General features: G+C 43.1%; 1 protein-coding gene across 2 annotated transcripts in view; it reads left to right on the top strand.

Annotated features, from left to right (window-relative positions):
- Window positions 1-3,468: 3,468 nt before the first annotated feature.
- The window catches only part of TARS1 (threonyl-tRNA synthetase 1), a 28,606-nt gene continuing 13,414 nt past the window's right edge, over window positions 3,469-18,660 (top strand). The window contains exons 1-3 of one of the 2 annotated variants that reach the window (XM_059836491.1): window positions 3,469-3,924; window positions 17,489-17,569; window positions 18,338-18,528. In XM_059836491.1, coding sequence (XP_059692474.1) covers window positions 3,469-3,924; window positions 17,489-17,569; window positions 18,338-18,528 — 728 coding nt within the window. Of the gene's footprint in view, window positions 3,925-17,095; window positions 17,228-17,488; window positions 17,570-18,337; window positions 18,529-18,660 lie in introns of those variants that run through there. The other variant, XM_059836490.1, reaches the window with a different exon arrangement.

Raw genomic sequence — 18,660 nt, 5'->3', positions numbered from 1 at the left:
CATTTGGCTCTTCTGGGTGGAAGTGTTTTCTATTATAAGAAATGAAAACGCCAAACAGGCCAAATCTTTTTGCACACAATGAATCTTCTCCCATCGCCTTTCTGGTTGGATGCCATCACAGGCATAAACCTCCAGATGTGCCGCTGGGGTGAGTCATATTCAGTACAACCCCACGCTTCAGGAGAATTATACCCTGCATAGCTCTGTCCTACTGATTATGGCAGAGTAATATAATAATTTCCAGAGCAACAGAGCAAGACATATTTCATTATCATTGTGAAGTATTATAGCATGAAGGCAAATGAACAAGAAAAAATTTTTCTTACAATAAAATTTGGACCAAATATTTTCCAGATGCACATCAGGAATGAATTTGTCTCACTGTTCTTAATTTCAGTATAGGTGAGATTTCCTATTGAAATGCTTCCTTGCTGCCCTCCCAATTCTTCCTTGACTCTGCCTTTGTAATCTGTAGATGGAATCAAAGCGATTCCCATAACACCAATAAAAGATGTTGAGCAAAAGGAATAAAAGAAAGAGAGTGTGTGAGGAACTACTTTAACATACATTAAATCGTATTTTGTAAGCCTCTAAAGGAATGTAAGGGAAGTAATATTAACTGTTTGAAAGGGGTTTCTAACCCAGCAGGAAAGCAAAGATTACATATTTCAAGATTCTGAAGCAAACAAGCCATGGATATGTTTCTCACAATCTTCCAAAAATATAAATTATGTATTTAATCTGCATCTGTACCTTACCATTGTGTACATACAAAAGTGTATGTGCAAACTCATACAAAATATTCTCCCTCCAACATAAGAGACACAGACCACAGTAATTCTAATACTAATATGCTGAATTTATTGACTAGGATTATTGACTCATCCTGAAAATACTTTAGAGTTTAATTCCAGTTAAAAGGAATAAGCGTTCCCTCTGCTACACACACCCCTTGCACTACATGCTTATACATTAAGCACAGGCCTGCATTTGTGAACCTTACAGTAAACCTGAGCCTACAACATGATCTCTACAGCAGGCTTACCTGAGCCTGTAAGGAAGCCTGAACTACTAATCAAACAAATTGTAGACAAGCACTTAACATTAATTATCATATTTTCATCATTATATTTTGTGGCTCCAAGACTTCAGTCATTTCACATGGCTCCAGGGACTGAACACGCAGTCCCTGGTACATGGGGTGAATGGGTGAGTGTGCCTCTTCCTCCCAGACATCTGAGAGGACAGTGCAAACCCCCAGCCAGCAGCAACCTAACCCCTGGGGCCAGCCTCTGTCCTGCTTCCCACAGGACAGCTGGTGGGGCAGTTGCTTTCTGGGAGAGTTTCAAGCAAGAATCCTGTATCTGCTCGAAAGCCGACTCCCAGTCAGGGAGTTCAGTGAAGGCTGACCATCAGGTGGGACCCCAACAGCAGAAGCCCTTGAAAGCTACAGAAGGTGAGGACTTAGAGCCAAGAACAGTGTCACAGCAGGTGAGACACAGGAGTCATTAAAAATTGGAAACTAACCAAGCAAAAGTATTTCTAGAAAGTGCTCTGGACAGAGTGCTGCTGCCCACAAGTCCTGCTGTCCTGCTGGGGGGGGATCTCCAGCGAGTACCCAGAACAAATAAAGACTTTGATCTTCAGACCTCATCTGGTGCACCCTCCACATGGTGTTGAGCTCTTAAAATCTGAAAGATGCCATGAGCAGCAGGGCTGAAGGAATCTGCCATGTGAGTCCTGCAGTCAGCCTTTAATGTCAGAAAGGCACAAGTGGAAGATGGAGTGCCCCACTTGAGTGGCAGGAGTCAGAGAACAAATAAAGAGGTGAGATGGAAGGAGGGACCACACAGGGCACAATGGGGAACAAGAAGAGGGCTGCTTCTGTTCAGTCATTTGCAAGTTGCAAGAATTGTGAAAGACGAAATGTCTCAGCTCAGCATAGCATTTCAGACCAGGCTGAAAGCAAGCTCTCTTCCCTGATTGTCAGCATGGTGTGAAGGCTGGGGCTGGGGTGAACACTTGTCTTTTCCTGCTGCAAGCATGCTGTAATGCTCTCAGCATCAGGAAAGCCACACACACACACTTGACAAGCATCTTTCCCCACACTGTGGTTTCCTCTAGCACTGACACATTTATTTCTCTCCATTCGTTATATTTTCTCAAATGATACTTAAAAGGAAAGCCCTATTTAAAGCACCTGCTTCAGTGAATAGGGAATTAAAAGCCCTATACTGTTAGACCTCAGTTATCTCACACACTCCTGCATGATACTGATTTCACAGCAGCGTAACATCAGCAGTGCAAGGCTGCTCCATCCACAGCCTACAGCACCATAATACCAGTTCTGCCTGCCACACACAGCATGATTGTTATCTGTCCAATTCTGATGCTATTTTATCACTCTACAACAAGGTATGCAAGAATTGTACAAAGGGCTTTTTACATCCATGGCTTTCTTGGAAAATACCTAAAGACTTTAACTTCACACTTCAATTCACTCCTAGAATACATATTTTCCTTTTGCATGACTTACTGGGGAAGCCTGTGGCTGGGAAAACCCTCTAACAAGAAAAGTGTTTCTGATAAGCCCATATATCAACCCATTGCTAGGCAATATCTCACCTTAAAGCACATCTAACTACAAAACTGCACCTTGCAAAGCACTTGGCTTTGCTGCTCCATGATGCAAAGTCAGTTCATCCAGCCCAGACATGACTGTCCCAGATGTTTTACAAGCCATTTATCTCCACGGTGTCTTGCTAACTGTTGGTGACAATATCACGGCATGCGCTCAGGTGTTTAGCATGCACACATTCCCTGAAATTGCCATTTCCCCTAAATGCATCTATTATTTACGATGTACTTGACGGCGTTCAGTGGCAGAAGTCGTGAAAAGGTCTCCCGCTGCCAGGCACAGTGGGGTGAGAGGAAAACGTCTTTGTTTAGTCCCTGAACTTACACAGTATCACTGCAAAAATCTCAGAGTAAACAACAGATTTGCTGCCCTGCAGACGCGGATAATGATGGGTAAACCAGACCGCCAGCAGAGAGCTGATTTCTTACCATGCCACAAAGCCCTCCTAAGGTGGTTCCCTAGGGCAAACCTCCCTCTATACCGTTGGGAGGCAAAACTCAACCTCTGTGGGCAGAGTTTTGACTCCGGGCTGCTGTTCCCGTCCGTCGGAGGATGCCTGGCCCCGGGCTGCCGCCGCTGCACCGCAGTGGGCTTCCCTACGGGCGGGGACGAGCCGTGACTCTTCCCCTCCTGCAGGTCCTTCCCTCCGCGGGATTCCCACCGCCCCAGCCGCTACCGAACGCCATGGAGGAGCCCTGCGGGGCACTCCGCCGCCACTCACCCCTCTCTCCCGTCTGGAGAGCGCGGACGACGTCGTCGATGTCGAGGTGCCGGCTGGTCTCGTCGAAGCTGTGCACGGCCATGTGGAAAGCCTCCTCCTGAAAGACCACATGGACGCCCTCCATGGCGAAGTAGCAGTTGCGCTCGGGGTTGCTGTCGCTGTAGAGCAGCGTGGCCCGGTTCCACTGGTGGTGGCGGAAAAGGGCCAGCAGCATCTCTCCCATCTTGGCGTAGGCGGGCGCGACGCGGGTGAGGTGCGAGTACTCGCCGCCCTTGGCGCCGAAGCCGGCGGCCAGCGCGCCCGCCGACAGCATCGGCACGTCCCAGTGCGCGGCCAGCCGCGCCACCGGCGCCGCCGCGTACTCGCACACCGGCCCCAGCAGCAGGTCGGGGCGGCGGCGCTGCAGGGCCACCATGTCCACCAGGCTGAACAGGGCGCGGTTGCCGCACGCAGAGTCCTCGTAGGTGAGCTGGAAGGAGTAGCCGGGCGGCAGACCCGCACCGCTCTCCCGCAGGCTCCGCACCGCGTACTCGATGGCCGGCCGCACCCGCCCCAGCGAGAAGAGGTAGGCGTCGTCCTGCGGCAGCAGCACCAGCACCCGGATCAGCTTCTCCTCCTCCTCCTCGCCCGCGGGGCCGCCGCCCAGCGCCGCCCGCGCCGCCAGCACGCAGCAGAGGCTGCCGAGCAGCCAGGGCGGCATCGCGCCCGCCCCCCCGGAGACGCCCGAGCTCCGGCAAACTTTTTGCCCCCCCTTCCCCGCCCGCCTCGAAATTGTTCGGTCGTGCTTTATTTCTCAGGTGTTTGGCGGATTCACAACCGGCCCCTCCCCACCCCTCTGGCGGGTCACGGACGGAGCATCTCGGCTCTGCTTTTCTCGTTCTCTTATAGATGGACGACTATTACTCTGATCACTTTTTCCCCCACGCCGGATCCCCCCGCGGGACTGCCGGGCTGCGCCCTCCCCGCTTAAGTAGCGCGGGAGCGGCGGCGGCGACTCCGCACGCCCGGCGCGGCGCGGCCGGGTTTGTGCGCAGGGAGGAGCCGGCCCGGGCGCTCCCTCCCGCCCGCCCCCTCCCTGCGGCCCCCCCGCCCCGCACACCTCCGCGGCCGCGCGGGGGGTGTCCTTATCGCATACATCTAACACTGATGTGTATGTTTCGCCTACCTTCCTGCTCGGCTGCTCTCCCTTGCCAATCGAGTCCCCGCAGTCGGGCCCGGGGAGTAAAGGAGCCCATTGCGCTTCCATTTTTTTCTTAAATAATTTTGGGGGATGTTACAGACCGCTTAAGCCGTCCTTTACTGCTTGAGGAAGGCTTTTGAGGCACCCCAAGGGCTATGGGCGCTCGGCAGGGCTGGGGGATTTGGGGAAGGAGGAGTTGCAGCATCAGCACCAGGGGATGCGCTGCAGCAGAGCACAAGCAGGGCTGCCCTGCTCCCATCTCCTCACCCCAAAAGGTGGCCATGCACAGCATAAGCCTATGGGGAAGTTGACGGTGGATCTGTGGCCACTGCCTATGTCCCTTTGGGATCTTTCTCAGCCCCCATGCCAAGAAGGTCTGGATGCCGGGTTTTGTCAATTCCCACTGTGTTGAGAGGCAGTTTCATGCCCCAAGCAAGAGAGGTTAACATCACTGAAGGAGAGGTCTGAGATTATTTTACTGGAAAAAGAGAACTTTTAGAATTACTGGGACAACCCTGCCTAGTCCTAAGAGCATCCCTGTTGAGTTCTACTCACTGGCTTAAAACTGTTGTGCTTCAGATTTTGTTAGCCTTTTCTGGAATAAAGTGATGCGAAGTGTGCAAGATGTTTTGTGAAAGAGGCTTTGGAACACCTGATGCTTTTTGACTGCAACAGCCAAAAGAATAGCGCTCTGTGGAGCTTTGTGTGCCCTGTAGCAGCACGCATCCTGAAAGCCAGAGCAGGGCTGCACATTTTGATGTTTTATCGTTGCTAGAGAGTGCCAGGTTTGTGTTTGAAAGGGGAGAGAGCTGCTCCTGGCTTTACAGAAGGGGTTTGTTTAGTTCAGCACAGAGGTCGTTGTCAGGGCAGTATGTGTAAACTTAACTTTTGTTGCTACCTTTGCTGTGCAGGCTGTGAATGGGAAACCTGCACTCCTGTGGTGACCATCTGCTCACCTTTAAGATGCCTCAATTAAATAAAGCAAGCTCAAAGCGCTTGTGCAATTACAACAGAGAAGTGGAATGAAAACAGCAGATAACATGATGAACAGAAATAATCATCAACATTTATCTAACAAGGCTCGGTAAAATAAAGAAACTCAGAAATTCAAAGATGGGTAGTGTCTCTGAGAAATGTGCCTCTTGTAGTTTTATTTGATTACTGAATCAAACTTCAGAGTGTTCTTGAAGATTACATAAACATCCACCCTGGTGAAGCTGGTTTTGTGTGTTCCTGTGCTGTAAGTTATGTCAGGCATTTTTTTGTTGTAAATGACTCCATATAACATAGAGGAGATTAAGCAGAATGTTACAATATACAACACGCCAGCCATCTTTACCACAAAGCATGCAAAAACATTTTCTTAAGACACATTTTGAAATGCTGACCTTTGTAGTCATTGCTTTATGGTGATCCAACAGATGTGTTTACACCAAAATCTGGTCAGATCTCTCTTGATTTCCTTCTTCCCCCAGCAGAATATCTTTTTCATTTTGCATGAGAAAGACATTTTACATGTGAGCTCCACATTCTCCTAGCTGTCTTATTTGAGCATTAGCTGTGTAAACAAAACAGAAGAGATAGTAACCCCATAAATCAGAGGGCTGCTGCCCCTTTACACAGGCTGTTCCTTGTGAGGTAAAGTACTGCTGGGAATGAATAAGAGTGGGAGAAGCAGAGCCAGCATGAGGCAAATCAAGAAACAAAAGGCATCTAGCCAGTACTGTGTAGCAGTAGTAGCATCAGAGTCTTATTTCAGTGTTTTCATAAAAACATTTGGCCCACAGTATGTGGCTCCTGCTCACCTGAGTAACTGCATTTAGTGTTATGGGAGTCAGTGTCTCTGTGGGCCTAGAGTGCTATAACCATTTCTGTTCCTCTTCGCCCTAAGTGTTTTTGTAAAGAAGAATCCCAGCCTGTGATGGACTTATTTTTCTGAGCCAAGAAGTTATGCATGAGAATTTAGTTGTTAATCCCAATTCAAAATGTCACTTACTACACCATCATCAGTTCACTTACAGTATTTTCCATAGCTGTAAATTCAACATTTCTCTACAGACATTATTTTTTTCAGCTACATAAATGCTTTTTAATAGGAACAAATCCTGCAGTTGCAGATTTGTAGCAGGCAGAATGCCCACAGACTGCAGTGAGAAGAGAGATTTCAGAATAGCCCGTTAAGGACTAAAGTAATTTCAGACACAGGCTATTTTCTCCCCAGAAATAACTCAAACACAAGTCAAGAATCACTTGACTTGCTCCAGCTAGCATTAGCAGCAGCTTGAGCTGCCTGATGCCAATTCAGAATTTTTTTCACAGATGGGTTCGCTGAAAACACAGTCCCACCTACAGGCTGAAAAGATGAAATGCTTTAGCATTGCCTATACTGCAAATATACGCTGCCACTCAGACTTGCAAACTCTTTCCCTGTTTTGCAAGGTCTATTATCTTCTTATTCTAAGGAATCTATACTCTTTTGGAATGCACCTAAAGGATTTCTAAATGCATCATGATGTATCTTGTGTCCCTTTTTGTGTTCTGTGACCTTACCTTCATATACGTCTGTTATGTAAAAAATGAACATGGTTTTCAGGTGGAAATACTGCAGCATTAAAACCCAAGATGAGCCAATCTGATGCTAAAAAAACAGATGGAAATGTGATTTTTTTTTTCCTTGTAAGTGACACCAACCTCTGTGGAGATATAAGAACCACAAGGTCACAAAAGTGCACACAAAATATAGATGTACATACATACAGATATATAGATATATATAGAGAGATATATATATAGAGAGAGATATATATATTCACACATGCATAGTAATAACACTTTGCTACTGTTGCTATCTGAACAGCCTCCACCTCACAGCAGAAAGTAAAGGCAGGCAGGTAGATGTCCTTTTTATTTTATGAATGAGATGCTAGGTTGCAAAAGACTGGCCCCACTCTGCTCTTTTCTGTTATTTTCCATAGAAAATAAAGGTTAAATTTCTTGTCATGAATGTTTAAGGAGGAACAATATTTCTTTTCTGTTGCCTGCCACTCCAGACAACATGCAACATGGGCAAAATGCAACATGCAACATGGGCAAAATGTAGCTTTATACACAGTAAAGACTAGTTACATTAGTCATTAGTGTTTTACAGAACACTTGTGTTTCAACTGAAGCCTATGAAAGAACATAATGGTGAGAAGTTGACATCACAACCCTCCAGATAACTTTTATTTCTAAGAAAGATGTTTTTGCAATTATTTTCACTTAAAAAAAGTATACCTACATTACCTATTTTGCAATCACTTGTAGTCAGGATAGTAATATTAAAAATGCAACTATTGCATTTTTTAACAGTGTAACCTTATACATTACCTTGAGTCATACTGCCTCTGCTAAACTCGCTTTCCTCTTCTGAGATGTTAGAAAATATGCACTTTGTTCAGGCAACCAGTTTCTGGTTTTAGAGGCAATATCTGGATATAGATAATGTATGGGTATAGAACAGACTTTTTTTGCTAACTAATCTAAATTAGAAGGATTTAACTAAGCTAAATTGGCTTGGATCCAAGTTGTTCCTGTGATTTTCACTTTTGTTTTCATTTCCACATGTCTTAGATAGGTCAGCACTGGATGGTCACTGGAATGCACAGGATGGTGGCCACCTTGCTCCTCATGTACATCTGTCTCCATCAAACAGCAGTATCATAGTTTGAGATAAAGAGTGAGTGGTGAAATACAAACACCAGCTGTACTTTACCAATATAATGGCATTTCTGTCCAGAGGATTTTAAAGGTTTTGGCGGGCAAAGATCTTTTCTGCTTGAGATCTAGTAACTCTACAATCAGTACCCATATTGCTTGTAAAAGGATAGTTCAAAATACTGTCATGGTGTCCCTCAAAAAAAGAGTTGGGATCAGACATCCCAGACCACTGACAACCAAGGAGCTGCACTGCTGTTATGTGTAATCTCAAGACAGGAACTGTTCCAAAGTCTACTTTCACATGTATTCCCATATAAGAGGAACAGAAGTCTCACAACATAAAGAAACCAGACACCTATGCTTTGTCTGGATATTCAGCCCTGCAGAATGCGTCAGTTTATACAGTAATATTGCCCCAGGAACTGATTGATCTTTAGAAGTTTTCTGAGGCAAAATGTAGATTTCTTTTTTTTTTTAACTAAATCAGCTCATTGGTATGGTTTGTGGTTGTGTTGGCACAGCAGAGCAAGACACCTGAAACAAGAGCAGCAAAATGCCAGATATGAGAGACAGGAACTTCTTAGTGGAAATTAATACTGAGATCTGTATATGTCTTTACTCTTGCATGTTAGTTAATGATTAAATTACAGGGAATGCATAGAAAAAACATTTTTAATACTATTGACAGACCTTATTCCACTGAGCTGATACAAAAAAAAAATTAAAATATTTAATTAAACTAAATAAATTATATTAAATAAACTTGTGCTTCATGAGTCCTGTAATTTCCGGTTTATTAAAGCACTAATGTGATTTAAAAAAAATTAATGTATGGACTTGGTGAAATGCACAGTTGTCATTCGTCATCACATTACAGGAATGGGAACAAATGAGATTACTGAGTGAGGACAAAAGCTCCGGGAACAGATGAGTTAATGGAGGAAGACAAAGTGCAGAGCAGAATGGGATGCCAACAGTCAATGAAGAGATACAGCAAAGCAAATAAAAAAAGGAGACCTTACAATTAATGGCAAACTGGCAATTTCACACATCAGTTAATGCAATTTAATTATAACAAGATGGATGAGGGCTCAAAAAATAAAGCGAACAGTACTTCACAGGTTCTAGTTCCTGCTAAAAGGGAGGAACTCAGCAGTGATCGCTTCTGCCAGAAGCGGAGCAGGAGGAAATGGAGGTGTCCTCATGCTCTATGCAGAGAGAGAAAGGCCTTTTGGAAGTGTGGCTTCTATTTGCACACTGATAACACAGACCTTTGGAAAGTGATATATTCTTTATGTGCAGTTTGTCATGTATTTCTTAACAGCCTGCTTGTTCTTTCCATTAGTTTTATATTTTGTTCTTTCTGACAGCATAAGTGTTTTTATCACACACACAGGGACAAAAATCCTGCTTGAAAATATTTAACTCATTCTCCTGTATGTACACTTGTAGACTAAGGTCAAAAGGACATAAGCATTCCTTGTGTTTGTAAAAAAAAAAAATATTTCCTCATGTCTTTTGCTGCCAAAGCAGACAGAAAGAGCAAATGTATGCAGTGGTGGAAACGTTAGCAGGAGTTAGACATCTTTCTGAAGAAGTAAGCAATTCTTCACTTCCTTTTTCCTCTTAAATTTTCCCAACAGTTTTCACATTAAAAAAGGGACAGAAAATATTGGGGTTTAATTCTTTTTGTCTTCAGCCTTAATTCTCATACTCTTCTTCTTTTAACACCAGACAGATCTTTTTAGGCAGATGTGTTTGGTCAATTTAATTTTCTCAAAGGCAGCTGGGAGCTGGTCCAACTTAGGACAGAGAAGAGCAAGACCCCAGAGTAATTTGTAGCTGAAGCAGGACTATTGGGTTATTGTGCACAACTGCCACAATCAATAGGACTGCCATGAGTAAAAAAAAAAAAGACTTAAGGTCATGTCCATTCTGGCAATAGTTGATGTGAAAAATGGGGCATTCTGGCTGGTTTCTGTTGCCAGACTTTACTGCCCTTCCAGATTTGTCAGGACAAGTGTGTGTGCAATTGCTATTTACCCTCATTCTGTCAGCCTGATTTGAGTGTAAAAGGTGTTTCTGCTAAACTAGGCCACTAGTTTAAAAACCAGGCTAGGGAGTGGATCCATATGAAGAAATGCCAAAAGGCTGGAGGGGGTGATAATCTCTGGTGGAGAAAACAACTCCAGGTGAGCTGCAATAACAAATTTCTTATCCCAAGGCAGCTGCACCTGAGATGGCATATTAGGCTCAGGTGATACAGACAATAAAATGAACAAATAAATCTAGAAAATATGTAACTTTTACTATATTTCCTTCTCTTGTGGTTAACCCTTGGTGTCAACATTAAACCATGCCATTGTTTAAAGGAGTGATTGAACCTATGATGCTTGTGAAAGGAGAGCTTCATGTAGCAACATGGGCTGTGTACAATGAATTATGCAGTGCTTTCCTTGTGAGGGAGAATCACAAAAAGACAGAGGCAGAATCATGCCAAACTAATGGAGGGACATCAGGGAGACATGAGAGCAATGAGAAGTGCAGCTAGTTGAATTTATTGAAACAGAAAGAATTAATATATGCTGCATTAATTACTGAACAGTTCCGTGATTAAATGAAACTGTGTTAAACTAGAAGGATATTTCAAGCTGGTTCTACCCTGATTTTACCGTGTTTGGTTCTTGCCCAAAAAGTCATTAGCTGTTAATGAGGGAGGAAAGAGTACATGTTAAAAATCTATGACCAATGAACAGGAGAGGTAGTTTGAAATCAAAGAAACAATTTGCTACTGCCCATTTCTGTTCAGGGAAATTCACACAAGAACAGGACACAGTATGGAATGGAGCTGCTCATCCTAAAAAGCCACCAACAGAAGGCAAGTGAGCGATACTGAGCTGTCATATCAAATGAAGTGCTCTACATCAGGTCTGAGCCATAGTTCTCTCTGCTCTACAGGAATACTGTGCTTGTTTTAAGCACCATTGTTTTGAGAAAATCACAGACTGAGAAGGGAAGAATAATCTAGAAGCATGTTTCCTGAAACAGAGTAAAAAATTAAGTTTGCATAGTCTAGGAAAGAAAAGACTGAAAAGCTATGTTGTGGTCATTCCATACGGAGCAGATGTTTCAAGCATAGTGATGAGCTGGTTTTTCTGTTCCATGCTATTGCCAAGATATCCCATCCCATTCTTCTAGGTGAATTGTGAATAATTTAAACTTTGTATGTCGCCTTGGAATATATTTTTCCTCTGACCAGCAACTAAGAATGGAGTCCCTTCTGCCCTTTGTCCCTGTAGTTATAAAACTTTGATAAATAATTTTCCAGTTTAGTATTATTTTTAGTAATGTTCCAAATACTTCCAAGTGAAAAGGACACAAAGAAAAAAGCTTTTATATAACTTGTCACAAGACATATTCACCAAATTCACAGTTATGATGCACTTCTTTTCATCAGCTTTCATGTGTTCCTTTATTTGAAGCAATGTTACTGGATTGTGTCCACGAAACATCACTAAAAAGGGATGTTAATGAGAACATCACCAGAACATTTGAGTCATAGCTAAAAAGAGAAACCAAGAACAGACTTTTCAAATAAAATCAGTTTTTCTGGAAATGTGTGAAATTAGGTCATTGCTGCAATGAAAAATATGGTCAAAGAGAAAAAAATATCCTAGAATGCAATATCTGACTTCCCTGTGTTGTTTGCAATTTCCTCCCAAAATTGTCATATGGAGCCTTAGCAGAAGATAATGCAAGCATTTTTCATATCTTGGTATCTGGAGATAATTTCTAGTGTTATGGAGTATGACAGATATTGTCTGGAGTAAGAAACTGAGTCTGGAAAATCAAAGGTTATGACCTGTACCCAGGAAATTACTGGAAAAAGCATTTCCTGCTTCTAATGGCATTATGCAGAAAATTCCTCCATGTGCCATGTCATGCCATGGCATGGAGGACTTTTCCCACAAAGAAGATGGAGAAACACCTCCATCTCAGTAATGTGAAAATCAGTGCATTTTCTGGTAAGAGTATCAGAAGCGGTTTTTTGGATTTTTTGTTTGTTTGGTTTTGTTTGTTTGTTTTTGTTACTAATTATTTCTTAAATTTTAGAAATTATAAAATTTATCTTCTAATTGTATAGGTACTACATAAATATATCCATGATCTGCCATTACAGAAAAAGAAAATGTTATTCTGAGGGAAAAATTATCAGTGATATCTATAAGAAAAAAAGGAAATTCCATTATTACAAACATATCTATCAAACCCCACATTCTCAGACTTGAATTCTGAAATGCACACTAAAATGAATAATATTTTATACATATAATATATAGTATATAGTATTTGGTATATAGTATGTACTATATACTATATATACTATATACTATATATACTACGTACTATATACTATATATATACTATTACATATTTTATAGTAATTTGGGGGGTGTTAAGGAAAAAAGCTTAACAATAAAGTAGTTTTTATTCTTAAAAATTACATATATAACCAAAAAAGTTTTATGTAGTGCAATAACTTGGTGAAATGCTCAGGTAAAGTAAAAGCTAGTTTTAATTTAATTACAAAAACCAAGGATGCATCCAAGATCCAGAAGTTAGTCAAAAAATATACCAGTGTGATTTTTAACAATGTATTTAAGTGCAGTCAAGGACACATGATTTTAATTTTTTTCTTAGTTTATCATCCCTCTTCCTCACTACACACAATAGCTAACATTTTATTTTCCTTGTAAAATGACTGGTGCCTCACTGTTTGATAATCTACAAACAGGAAATGGAAGGCAGGGGCTCAGGATCCACATCTCACAGCCCAGTCATAAGACAAAGTAAAGACCAGAGTGGGAGTCACATCTGCAGATAGCACATCTTTTTCTGAGACCAGTATGCAAAAGAAAAACTTTGCATGAAAACAACAAGATTTTTAAGCGCAAATCCTACTGGAAAATAGAATCATAGAATAGGAGGAATCTGATGTTATGTGAAGCAGGGGCAGTTCATCCTAAAGGTAGAAGTTTGGAAAAGTATCTTAATCCTAGATACATCAATTAATAATGCATTAACAATGCACCCTCCAAAATGACATGTCTGAGCTCTACAAAAAGAACACTGGAAAGAACTGAGTTTGTTTGGATGCATACACACCTACTACTTTTTATGATGTGAGACAAAATATTGCTGGCTCAGCTATACTTGCTAAATGCTAAAACATTTAACCAAGAGAACTAGGGGTAAAATTGAGATGCAGGGGAAATGAGACATGAGTAATAATTGGTATGTTTGTCATGAAGAAGCAGAAAGCCAAATCTTGTTTTATTGAAGGAAGAAAAAGCCAAGGAGGGAGGGAAGAGAAAATCACCCAGCAACTCCCTCCTTTAAAAGGCCCAAGGATTCCTAGTAGAAATCTGATGCCCATCTGATGTCTTGGAGTGAACCCTGGTTTGAAGTTTCACCTGGAATGTGTAACCTCTGATCTCAGCACCTGTAACTATGAACAATGAAACTGGTTGTCTCCTACATTTTACCAAATACACCCTTATTGTGTTCTTCTCAAAAAACCTGCCTGGCCATAGAGAACAAGCTGACCCTGAGTAATTTGAATGTATTATCTGGACTGCTGCAGGTATGAAGTGGGTAAGAGGGTAAAGTGGAGAGGACCTGCATCCTGGGGAACAGAGGTGGGATGAGTCTGTCTCTGTGACATGAGTTTTCAGTTTACAAAAGGTCTGAGATTTCTGCTGTTAGTGAGGATTTTCTCCCAAGCATGCACGAGTGTGTATCTCTCCTGGAAAAAGCAGAAACAAGCCCAGTATTTGGGCAAACCACTTGGTGCATGAAGATTACGAGACTACAAACGATAGCAGCTGTACACAAAGCCATCAAGGACACAGATCCAAACTAAAATTGTCTCCTTTTTTGTGTGAAATACCAGTTATTTTTCTTGCCCTCCTAAAAAGATAAGTATTTTAATAATACGTCACCAGAAGCTAAAGTAATATCAAAAATCATGGCTTAGAGTTCATTTTCCTAGCATATTCCAGTTTGGATCAGGGCTTCAATGATTTTCACAATATTTAAATTTAATGTCAAATTTATTTTTTTATTTACCTTCACACATTTTTCAGTTTCTGAATATACATTTCTAAGACCATTAATATTAGACTCCTAGAAAGTTTACTGCTTTGTTGCATTAGCCCAGGGGAAATTAATACCAGAGAAAACTGCACAAAAGTATTTCAATTCTTAAACCTGAGATTCTCATATTTATGTTTTCCTAATTTTGAGATAATGATTCTTTGCTTGAAGTGGGCTTATGGAAATCCACTAGGCCTGGAATTCAAATGATATATTTTGAATCCTCAACATAAATGTGTGGCATTCATTCAATTTTATTTTCAAATTAATTCAGAGTTTATGAAATTACTACATTCTCTACAGAGAATAGAGTTGATTTAATGGACACAAATATAAACAAACCCAAGCATTTTACGAAATGCCTAGTGCTATATTACAAGTCAGATGGTTTCCCTCGAGGAGCTGGTGCAAGTGTGTTACAAGCTGGTGTAAATGTGTTACATTCATTGCTCTAAATTTTTACTTGCATTTTGATTTCATTTTAATCTTTAGTTTTCCTAAATGAAATACAAGCCAAGTAATCCTGCAATTCCACTAAAAATTTCTGACCACATTTTCCCAACAAACTTCTCATGAAACAGAAACATCTATTCATTGCTGATAATCATTGAAGCACACTGAAATCAATTTACACTATTAGAGCATGGCTGAATTTAGTCGACATCATTAATTACACTGCTTAAGAGTGCAGTCAGTGAAACATTAATTTAATTTTGTGCTTTGTGCCATAAAACCTACTTCCTAAAGCCAAGAGCAGAGCGGAACTTGTGTCTCAGCAGACCAGCGTGTTTCTCTGCTGCCATCTTCTGGCACAAGAGACAGTTCTACAGTTTCCCAATTGCTTTTGAAATACTTATTTGTTTTTTCTCTTGAACAGCATCAGCATACGTTTTTGCTCCATTAGGCCTTACATCATTTATCCATAAGTTTTGCAATGTTCTTGGTGTCTCTTAGCCACTCGTAATTTGTCCACCTGAAAAAGATTTTAGAAGACTTGCAAATATAAAGATTAGTATTTTAAAACAAATGCCCTTTGCATTACTAAACATTTTATTTCTACAAAAGATCCTACATATATTATTAAATTTATCTATTTAATAAATGTTTTTGCCAATATTTATGCTGTTCATACTTTACTTTCAGACCACAAATGAACTATCCAGATCTAGGCCTGATTCTGTCTTTAAGTTCTTATTTACTACACCCTCCCATTTTCATATTTTAACAAATAGATTAAAATATCTGCATTATTTTTAAGCTCTTACATTTGTGGTGAAATGCCCAGTGACATTCTCTCAACCATCCTTCACCACTGCATACTCACATATTTGAAAGCTATATAAAAATAAATCCTCTTTTTTTCCTGGACCTTTGGCTTATAGCACTTAGGTCCATGGAGGACTTAAGTTCTAATATCCATCTGGGCACATTTTAGACACTCTAAACTCCCCAATCACTGCTGCAGATTAAGAGAAGGCAGCTATTCCAGGAGGCAGAATGGTGGTGTTGGGTCCTCTGCAGGCAGCAGAAGTCCAAGGCAAGATCTGACCTGTGATTTACTCTCTTCAAAGTAAGGATGTTATGCCAGGATTTCCTGAAAATATGAAATCTGGTAATCTTGCTTAAACTGGGTGAGTTCACTGGTATACCAGTATGCCTAAGGTTACCAAACACACATAAGGCCTTGGGACTGGCTAGTCTGGGAGCCCATAGCCACCATGAGATTGTGCTGCAAGATAGTAACATTCCTAAATGAAAATATTATTACTAGAGTTGGACAGTAGGAGAGGAGGGAAAGATGGTTGCAGAGCAAAAATCAAGCCTGAATATCACATATTTTTCTTAGAGGTGTCTGCAACTTCCGAGCCACTGAGCTGATGCTTCCCTTGGGACAGCTGCAGGTGCTCCTGCAGTTCAAGTCTGACACAACCACCTCAGAATACCTTCTACTTATTTTTTTTCCCCTCCCCTGGGAAATCAGGCAGTGGTCAACCCGATTTTTATTTTATTTTAGTCTCTCACATTGAGTACTCCCAATCACTGATCCATCCTTGATTGAACATCTGTGTCAGGGGGAATGGTAGCCTGGGTTCTGGAGTGCGTCCAGAGTAGGTCAAGGAGCTGGGGAAGAGCCTGGAGCACAAGTGTGATGAGGAGCAGCTGAGGGAGCTGGGGGTGTTTGGAGAAAAGCAGGCTCAGGGGAGACCTAATCGCTCCCTACAACTCCCTGACAGCAGAGTGCAGCCAGGTGGGAATGCATCTCTTCTCCCAGGCAACAACTGACAGAACAAGAGGACCGTCTTCAGCTGCGCCATGGAAGGTTTAGGCTGGACATTAGGAGAAATTTCTCCACAGAAAGGGTGATTCGACACTGGAACAGGCTGCCCGGGACGTGGTGGAGTCACCGTCCCTGGAGGTGCTCAAGAAAAGACAGGACATAGCACTTAGCACCGTGCTTGACAACGTGGAGTTCGGTCACAGGCCGGACTCGCTGATCTCGGGGAATTTCCAAGTTAATAAAAGTGTGATTCTTCCCGCGACAGCGAGCAGAGCGCGGTTGTGCGAGCGCTGGGTCGCGATCGCCGCCCTCACGGGCGCGGACAGAGCATGGGCCGCGTCCAGCCGCTCCGGGAGACGGCCCTCCTGCGCTCGCACCACCCTCGGGCGGCCCAGGACAGCACCACAACCCCGCTCGGCTCCCTCGGCCCGCTCCCGCTGGGCCGGGCCGGGGCGGCCCGAGGTTGCATCAGCCGCCGGCCGAGCGGCGCCTGCGCCGCACCGTGCCCTCCCCTTCCCGGGCGGCTCCGCGGCCATGGCGGGCGCTGACAGCCAGGTGGGCTCCGCGCCGCGGCTCGGCAGCGCGGGCAGGCGGCAGGAGGCCGGCGGGGGAGCTGGGCCTCTTCCCCAGCATTTCCCCAGCTCCGGGGGGCGGTGGGGTGTGCCCCAGGGAAAAGGAGCAGGGAGCTGGGGGCACGCGGGCTTTGCAGGACGAGGAGTCGGGTCTTTTCCGCGGTGTGTGGGGCAGGGGGGACTTAAAGCGCCTTAGGTGTGAGGGACTGCCAGGGCATGACTAAGCGGTGCTCGCCCTCCTCAGGTGGACGCTGGAGAAGAGAAGAAGGCAGACTGCGGGAAGAAGAAGATGAAGGAAGGGGCTGGCGATGGAGGGCGGTCGGAGGTGAGCAGCCCGAGGGCCGCGGGGATGGGAGGATGCGGAGTTCTCATTGCTGCCCTGTGGGCTGCTGGCATTGCTACAGTTTATCCTTGTGGGATGTTTTATCAGGCGTTACAGTTACACCTCCTACAGTGCGCCTTGTGGTGCCGTTGTTGGTTTTTTACATTAAGTTGTAGTGGTGTAATAGCCCTGTGCCTCTTTGCTGCGGGAAGCAGGTGAAGAAAGCCTGCTTGAGGTGCGGTTGTTTTCGTGGTGGGTGAACACCGATCCACTGAGTGCACGGGTAGCCAGCTGGTAGTCAGCAGCGGTCCTGAGCCAAGTGCATGGCTGTGCCCGGGGCCGACGCTCCTGACGTCAGTACACGTGTTTAAACTGGAGTCAGTTCCTGTCCGGGTGGCTCAGGCTAGAGTGTTCCCTCAGCTTTTTGACCTGATAAGAAAAGTCTTGTTTTATGTTGAACTTGCATTTTTTTTCTAGTTGAGTTTTGTCCTTGTGTAGTTTATTAGATGGTGTAGTTTTTTGGTAACATACGTGGATTATTGAACAGGTGTACAGTGGTATAGATTTCATTAAGCTGAAGCTGTGTGGTATTATGACATAATTAATACCATATAGTCTGAAATAATGGTGATTATTTGTTACATGTAGCACACAGATGTCATCACATAGTTGATTATGGAAAGTATATCTGTTGTGTTGGCATTCTTGGCATGATGTGCTGTCAGATTAATAATCAGATTAATAATTTTCCTTTGTCTTTGTTATATACAGCTAAATCCCTGGCCTGCATTTATCAATGAGCGTTTGGAGATGTACAATAAACTTAAGGCTGAACACGATGCACTCCTTGCAGAAAGAGCTGCAAATTACAGTAAACCCATTAAAGTTACATTACCTGATGGCAAGCAGGTTGATGCTGAATCTTGGAAGACTACTCCTTATCAAATTGCGTGTGGAATTAGGTGTGTTTCTGTTCTGTGATGCTACACAATCATTTTCAGTCACTGAGTTTAAGGGGATGGGCAATGTGTAATTAATTTCTTTTTTTATTTATCTTAAGTCTTCTCAAAGCATCTTGTATGCAATGAGCTGAA

This window comes from Haemorhous mexicanus, chromosome Z, assembly GCF_027477595.1.
Source record: "Haemorhous mexicanus isolate bHaeMex1 chromosome Z, bHaeMex1.pri, whole genome shotgun sequence".
In the NCBI taxonomy this organism is placed as follows: Eukaryota; Metazoa; Chordata; class Aves; order Passeriformes; family Fringillidae; genus Haemorhous; species Haemorhous mexicanus.
The sequence above is the reverse complement of the archived record's forward strand: the minus strand, read 5'-3'. Positions and strand labels throughout refer to the sequence as shown.